Source organism: Oratosquilla oratoria, chromosome 10, assembly GCF_046742065.1.
Source record: "Oratosquilla oratoria isolate Oo_2021 chromosome 10, ASM4674206v1, whole genome shotgun sequence".
Taxonomy (NCBI): domain Eukaryota; kingdom Metazoa; phylum Arthropoda; class Malacostraca; order Stomatopoda; family Squillidae; genus Oratosquilla; species Oratosquilla oratoria.
The window spans coordinates 49,679,132-49,687,464 of record NC_134786.1 but is presented as its reverse complement, the minus strand read 5'-3'; the positions used below and the strand labels follow the sequence as shown (position 1 = coordinate 49,687,464).

General features: G+C 39.4%; 1 protein-coding gene and 1 pseudogene across 1 annotated transcript; both read left to right on the top strand.

Annotated features, from left to right (window-relative positions):
* Positions 1-4,029: 4,029 nt before the first annotated feature.
* Positions 4,030-4,976, top strand: LOC143028897 (SCAN domain-containing protein 3-like; annotated as a pseudogene).
* Positions 4,977-5,244: 268 nt separating this feature from the next.
* Positions 5,245-6,542, top strand: LOC143029008 (SCAN domain-containing protein 3-like). Its single transcript, XM_076191353.1, has one exon. The coding sequence runs from the start codon at positions 5,503-5,505 to the stop codon at positions 5,899-5,901; it is 399 nt and encodes a 132-aa protein (XP_076047468.1). The 5' UTR covers positions 5,245-5,502; the 3' UTR covers positions 5,902-6,542.
* The last annotated feature ends 1,791 nt before the right edge of the window (positions 6,543-8,333 follow it).

Sequence of the window (8,333 nt, the reverse complement as noted above, 5' to 3'; positions counted from 1 at the left end):
AATTTATGCACATGTTGATATTCTATCGACTGGATTATATCGTATAATTTACTTACTGCGTGTGCTAGATAGCTTGCCTGACATTTGTACTTTGTTGCAGTAAGCGCGGAGCAAACTCAAGATAATTAAAACAACTGGACACTAGGTCTTCCACAAGACGTTGCTGATTCGATATCGTACAGCAGTGATACTCAAAGTGGTGGTCCGCGGACCGGTGCCGGTACCTCGCGAGCCATCAGCTACCGGTACGCGGCTCTGAGTGTCCAGGCCATGCTAAGGAATCGTTTGAGGAACTGGTAGAATCAAAGGAATTTCAAATAAAATCTAGGCGGTGACTGCTAGTTTCAGTCATTTGTCCTTAAGTAATGAAAACTGGGGGTGGATTTTTTTTTTTTACAATTATAGGTCAATTAACCTGATAGTAAACTATGCTTTTTTAAAGCATAGTTTACACACGCTAATAATACAATAGAGTGAAGTGCCCAATTTCCAGCCCAAAGCACCTGCCCCTTGCAATGACTGTGCACGTAAAGGGCCCCATTCACGACAACGATTTTCAACCCCAACCCAGATTTCCAACCCCAACCCAGACCAAATTTTCTCGTGGATGGGCTCCAACAACCTACATCGCAACCCCGATTTGCAGGTCGTGGTTGGGGTTGGAGTCGTTCAGATTTTCCTGATATTTTGTGGGCGGAGCTTTGTCTGTGTTGGGGTTGGAGTGGTGGATGGGTGCGGACAACCAAATCTATCACTTGTGCCCAAAATTTCGTACCGTGCGTTTGTAGCTATAGTTGTGCTGGCTAACTAAAAAAATGGATGCGTACAGTAAAGATTTCGTAAGAGGGATTATTGAGATATACCGTCAACATCCATGCCTATGAAAAGTTAAAAGTAAAGAATACTCGAATAAAATAATGAAAAACAATGCTTATGAAATACTCGTTTCAAAATTTAAGGTGTAATAGCCTTCCTCATCATCGTATCCTGTTTTCTTATGATTGGTGTTACCAAGGACAGAAGTTCTAAAAATGTGGATTCATATAGTCTTTAGGCTCTAGTCTCAGTTCCTCTAATAATTGATTATGGGATAGCTTGTTTCTTTTTTGAAGCCAAGACTTACACCACTTTGACTTTTTTTTTTTTTTTAGCTTTCTATCTGCCTCTAAAAAAACAGCAATATTAAAAAGATCGTCAGAGTCGAGATCAGACATCTTATCACAATAGAACTGCGGATCAACTGCGAAAAAATGGACAATTGGTTGTTGCAGTGAGTGGCGAAGCCGCCAACCACAACTCCAACCCCGACCATGTTCGAAATCTGGGTTGGGGTTGAAAATCGTTGTCGTGAATGGGGCCCTTTACTGCTGATGATGTACGGTCCATTTTGTTAGACTTTCTTTCTTCATGGAAAACTATGATATATTATCAACTTGTATTTTTACTATCAGGTTAATTGACCTATTATTGTAAAAAAAAAAAAAAAAAAAAATCCACCCCCAGTTTCCCTTGCTTAAGGACATATGACTGAAACTAGCAGTCACCGCCTAGATTTTATTTGAAATTCCTTTGATTCTACCAGTTCCTCAAACGATTCCTTAGCATGGCCTCCAGGAAGTGCTAAGATGAGAGGGAGGGTGGAGGGGTGTGGAGTGTATTCAGGGATGGAATGGGTGGGAATGATTTTATGCCTTTTCCATTTTGGCTACCTCCCTTGTAAGGGGGAAAAAGCCTTGGTATATGTATGTAAACTATGCAATACCATTTGCCACATTATAATTTCTGAATGATAAGAAAATGGAAAAATCCTGTGAGAAATAAATTTTCATTCATTTTTATATATTTTTGTGAAGGGCACTTTTGGGCCATAGGGCAAAGGGGCAGGTGCTCGGGCACCCCCCCCCCCTCTCCACGGGCCTGATAATAATCAGTTTCGTAATACGACCCATTGCAGTTAGTAAACAACTTATCGGTTGGCCGGTGGTGACGCGTGGTACATACCAGCTGTGGTAGAGATTATGTAAGTAAATGTAGTATATTTGTGATATGACAACATGCATTCTATTTACCATAGCTTACTGGTGATTTGTTACGCATACCTAGTCAATAAAAAATTCGATGGTGACGATTTATATTACAAATTTAAGGAAATTTAAGTTGTCAGGTTTTGAGTGTGGAAGCCCTCAATCCACCCTACAACGGGTCACCTGCAGTTACCATCAAAAAGTGACAGAGAGCATCATACGGATATCTGTGCGTTTGTCATTTAGGGCCCTGTTATAACCCACTGATCTGAAAATGTACATATATACATACACCAAAGGCTCTTTTTCCCCCTTATAAGGGAGGTAGCCAAAAAACAAAGGCATAAAACCACTCCCACCCATTCCATCCCTATCATACTCCACTCCCCTCCACGCTCTTCCCTCCCTCTTATCTTGGCACCTCCTGGATGACGGGTCATCCCTGCATCTTGTTCATTTTTCTAAAACATATTTTATTATTTACCCCATTTCACATCTACTCTTCGTCTCCTTTATCTTATGCTTTACTTCTCTTTTCTTTGTACCTCTTATATGACTCCCTCATCCTATTTTGTCTATGTAAGCTCGCTTCTTCTTTTCTACAATTTTCTTTACTTCCTCATCCCACTACTCACTACCCTTCCTTCTATTTCCTCCCGTTCTCCTTGTTCCATACCATCTTTGCACACCTTGTGACTCCCTCCTTGAACCATCCCCATTCCTCCTCCACTCCTAGTTCTACTCTATCCTTCACTTCCTCCCACTCCTCTCTCAGCTTCTTGTACCCTTTCTCCTTTTCTTTCTCATTTAAGCAGTTCACTCTAAGCAGCTCCCTACCTTTTGTCCTTTTCCTCCTTCCCCATCTATCCTCCACTCACAACTTGACCTTCCACCAAAAAATTATCTGATATTCCTCCACCTTCTCCCCTTAGAACATGACATCCTTAACTCTTCCTATTATACTCCTATCTACCACTACATAGTCCATTAACGCTCTATCTACCACCCTACCATCCACCACCCTCTCCAGTGTGTACTTATGCTTGACTTTCTTCCGAAACACTGTGTTTACTATCATCAACTCTCTAGACACATTTCCACCATCAACTCTCCACTACGATTCTTTCCTGGAACTCCACACTTCCCAACCACTCCGTCTCTTGGTTCATTTCCTACCCTAGCATTAAGGTCTACCAATACCACTACATTGACGTTTCTCCCTAATCCCTCTATGCACTCATTTAAATCTATCCAAAAAGCCTCTCTTTCCTCTACAATCTTCTCACTACCAGACCCATGTGCACTTACAAAAACCTACATCTCCTTTCCCAGTTTCACCTTCATCCACATTAACCTTGAAGAAACCTCCTTCCACTCCACTACACGTTTACCTATCTCTTCACTTACTAGTATAGCCACCCCTTCTCTCCCTCGCCCTCTCTTCACTATTGAGAACCTCCCTACTACACTCCCAGACTCACACTCGTACCTCCCTCTCAACTTAGTTTCACTCAAAGCCAACACATCCATCTTTCTTTTCACAAACATACTGCCTATCTCTTCCCTTTTACTCTCATCTATACTACATCTACGCACATTAAAAGACCCAAACCTTAGGGTAATGGTTGGAAAACTCCTAGACCTTCTTATGCCTTTACTCTTTTTAGGAATGTTCCCTGTGGAGCTACAGGGAGAAGGATACCTAGTCCTAGTCCCCGTCCCGTTTTTCTCGCCTCTTACGATTCAAGTGGTAATACTTGGTGGTAGCATTCTATCCCCCACCACAAGGAGGCGAAAAAAGGAACTGAATATTCAGAGAAATGGTACAGGACAGCAACAAGAGGTTGGGGGGACAGCATAACGGAGGGATAGTCGCAGTATAATAAAAGTGTCATCATTTCTTTGTGAAAAGAGTCATCTATCTCAGACAGAATGATGTGTGACTCTGGTCCGTAGGGGCGCCCCATATAGACCCTAAAATATCAAATGCATCCTACTTTGCCACATGCTACTTTGCCGCAATAACATGCAGCCAATACCCCAGACGGGGTAAGTACGAATAATATAAAGTTTCCCATTTTTATCGTGGGTGTAATATAATTTTAGATTTTATATTATCTTCTTATCCTAACATTACTTACCCAATGTTCTTTCACACATGTTTTTAGATAAAAGAATCCCCACTACATTTATTCGACTTGCATCCTAATATAATAAATTTTATATTAATTATTTCTATCCCTAATTTACAGATGGCCAAGCGAGGCCCTGTTGACATATTTATCAAGCCGAAACATCCGGTCGCTGAACCCGCAAGTTATTTTGAATCCGACGACGGCGATGTAAGTGAAACCGAAGTATTGCAGGGAGATTTGACTCCTCACACGTTGCAGGGATATATGACTCCTCATACATTCAATTCGGTTTTGTAGCCACGAATGATGAGGGAATGCAAAAGCCACAGTGTGTCCTTTGTAAAGTGTTGGCTGACGAGACAATCAAGCCATCAAATATCAAGACATTTAAATACAAAACATAAAGAAATGAATTCAAAGCCATCAGAAATAGATCTTTGAAGTGTCACACAAATAATTATGCTTTGCGACCTTCTTATAAAGTAGCACTTCAAGTTGCCAAGGCTAAAAAGCCATACACAATCGGTGAGACGCTAGTGATAGGCTGTATTACAGATGTCTGCTAGGCTCAGGTACCACTTTCAAATGACGCTAGCTCGACAAATTCACAATGCGGCTCACGGTATGGAAGATCAGCTCGTAGAACAAATTAAATTAGCAAAGTATTTTTCTTTGCAGCGAATGTACAAACTTTGCTAATCAGGCAATTCTGATGGTGTTTGTGTGCTTTGAACATGAAACTGATTTGAAGGAAGATTTTTTTTCTCTGCTTCACTACCAACAAAAACAGCCAGTTCTGAAGTGTTCAAGACTGTGAGCGACTACATCGTTGACAAATGTGGGTTAATTTCAAGTTTTGTGTAGGCGTGTATTCTGATGGTGCTGCCGCAATGATAAGACGGCATTCGGGAATGGTTACCCAGATTAAGACGCATGTCCCAGAATGCAGGTCGACGCACTGCTTCCTTCACCGAGAAAGTCTTGCAGCCAAAAAAAGAAAAAAGATATATATATATATATATATATATATATATATATATATATATATATATATATATATATATATATATATATATCCACGGGACTTAACAGTGTACTCAGCGAGACTGTAAAAATGTGAACCATGTAAAGGCGAATGCTATAAAATTCGAGACTATTCACTGCATTATGTGGTAATATGGGAGGTCATCACAAACAGCTCCTATTGCTTTTGATACCGTCCCCCTCGAAAGGCTACTTACTAAATTAGCTTCACACGGAGTAAGTGGTAGCCTATTAAGTTGGACTAGAAATTAGTTGAATGATCAAAAATAGAGAGTTGTTTTAAATGACAAAATTTCTAGATGGAAAAATGTTACGAGTCACAGTTGTTAGCAGATGTGGATTGGCTAGCCAAGCAGGCTTATTTGGCTGATATCTTTGCTACCTTTAATGATCTCAACACCTTCATGCAGGGAAGGATGGCTTCGTGTTTTACAATGGCAGACAAGATCGACGGACATAAACGAAAGCTAGATGCAGGGAAGAGTCGAGTGGCAAGAGATTGTTATGACATGTTTCGTCAGTTATCGACAATCATCGGTGATGCAGGCGAAGACCTTGATATTACATCTCTACGAAATGTCATCAGTGAACACTTGACGAACCTGGCAGACCGGTTTCAGTTTTACTTCCCACCAGAAGAAGATCCACGGAAAGGGAATGGATGGACCCGAAACCCGTTTATTCCACTGCAAGATTAGTGAAGTGTCAGTATGGAGGATAAATTGTTGGAGCTGGCTGCTGACGGAGAATTGAAGAGGTGTTTTGAAACTACAACATCACTTGTTTCGTTTCGGATAAAAGTGAAAGCAGAATATCCTGAGCCTAGTGAAATTTCTCTGAAAACTCTTCTCCCATTTCCTTCAACATACCTCTGCGAGACTGGCTTCTCAACCATGAGTGTTATTAAGACAAAGTATGGATACTCATTCTCTGTTGCGCGTGGCAGCACTGTCCTCAACTGAACCACGACTGGATAAACTGACAAAGAAGGAGCAGGCTCACCTTTCACACTAGTAAAGATTAAGGTTATATAGTGCTTATTTTTGTGTTAATAAACTGCTAATTGTACAAACTGAATGCGTCCCAGTGACTAGAGATACATTTTTTTCATCTCTTGATGGTGTAGTGGTCAAGTCACTACTAGCACTTGTCACGTGCTGGCCTTGGTTCGAGTCCTCGGGCGTACCACGTTTCAATTTCTGCATGTGCCTCCACGATATTTCCGATGTTGATGGCTTAGAATTAAAGTGCACTGTGGTTGATAAAAATGAAACTGCTAGTCATTTTTATAACATTTTATATGTTTTGATATTGTATTATTTGTTACAAAATGAATAAAAGATAAAAAGTATAAACTTTTATTATATTCATTATATATATCGTTTCCGGTATAAATTAATATTACGAAATATTACTGGTACGTGGCACATTAAAAAAAAAAAGGCCGGTCCGCCACATCAGATAGTTTGAGCACCGTCGTACAGGGTCTTCTGCGACATAGATTTATACTCCATTAATTTAGTTAACTTAATGGAAAGTGGAGATTCTCAGAGCTGAATAGAATAGTCTGTCATTTGCTAAGTTGCTACAAGGAATTTAAGTGTTAACAATTTCAAATTCTGAAATTGTGACCAAGGTGCCAAGGTTTGACGTATTTTGAAACTATGAGAAACGTAAAAGTCGAGTTTTATTGACTAGAGACCAGTAAATTCGCCACCGTTTTGAAATTTTCTGTTTCGTATTCCACGGGCATGGGGCGTTTTGGACAAGGAGGTTCAATGTAGAGCCGACATTACGTCACTTTATCTTGCGGAATTAAAAAAAAATGACCTGTTGTAACTCAATTTTTCTATCAGTAGGCTACAGGGTTTAAGTGTTTTGGAAAAGTGTGCAAGTGGCGAAACTGTTGAAAAGGCAAAGAGTAAGATTGTTCAGCTCTACCGTCCTTGCTTGCAGCCAACTTTTCTGGTAATTGGAACAAAAAACCAGAGGCCAGTGCTTCCGCATATTTGTGTCCCAAATGTACATAATAAGAAAAGACGCAATATACAGGTTGCGCACTGCAGAATATGAGACGCTAATGCACTTCCTTATACTCGTAAGCTATCCGGCATAGAGAAAGACAAAGAGAAAGAGAAAGACCTACATCAACCCTACAAGGAAAACACCAGCGCCATCGATAGATTCAACTTCTATGAAACAAAGAAATATTAGGAAATTCTGTACAATATATGGAAGAAACGGAAGACCCATAAAAAAAAATTGACCACAATTCAGTAAGGTCAGAACACGAAAGAGCAAAGCGTCAATTCGGGACCGTTCGATAGAAAATCCCGCCATCAACATGAACCTGATGTAAGTTTTAGAACGCGTGCATGTTCCCGAAAAGACTGGCAGAATTGGTTGTATCCTAAGCAAAACATATTAGATTGTTAGACTTGTGTATTCATGTATTTTTGTATTCTTAAAATTCACTATCTATCTGGCTACTCGGAGTCACCTATTGTTGTGAATATGAGAAAGTAATGAATTTGAATTATTCAATTTATATATGAATGGTTCATCCACTAAACCTGATAGGTATTCATCTAATTGTTATTTCAAATGTTTTATCGGAACCGAGTAATGTGTAGGAATTATTTTAGATAACCCAGAATCCAGTGCATACTTTGATTTCTATGATATAAAGGGGTTGTTGACTTTTCCATCACATTGTTACGCGAGGAAAGATGTTCACTTTTGATACAGAAAAAATATTCAAAGCCTTGGTTTCTTACATGGTGTAGTCTTTATCTAGAATATAAGCAGCCCATGTATTACCATGTAACATTTCTTATAAAATCTACAGCAAAAGCATATCTGCATAATTATCTTATGTCGAGGTTATGTCAAATAAATTCAATATGAAGGTCCAAATTAATCACCGTATAGCATCGTCCATTTTATAATAAATTTTGTAATTCAGTAACAGACGATTGTCAAGGTATTGTAAAACTACAAAAAGGGTCAGAATAATTATTATATTAGTGATGTAAATATAAACACGTCCAAATGAATAAACAAATTTATAGACAACCGTTATGGCACAATTACAGTTTAAAGAATAATAAATCATTTCTCTATAAGGACA

Coding starts and splice junctions, on each gene's coding strand:
- LOC143029008 (XM_076191353.1), top strand. CDS start 5,503: ATGGAAAAATGTTACGAGTCACAGTTGTTAGCAGATGTGGATTGGCTA.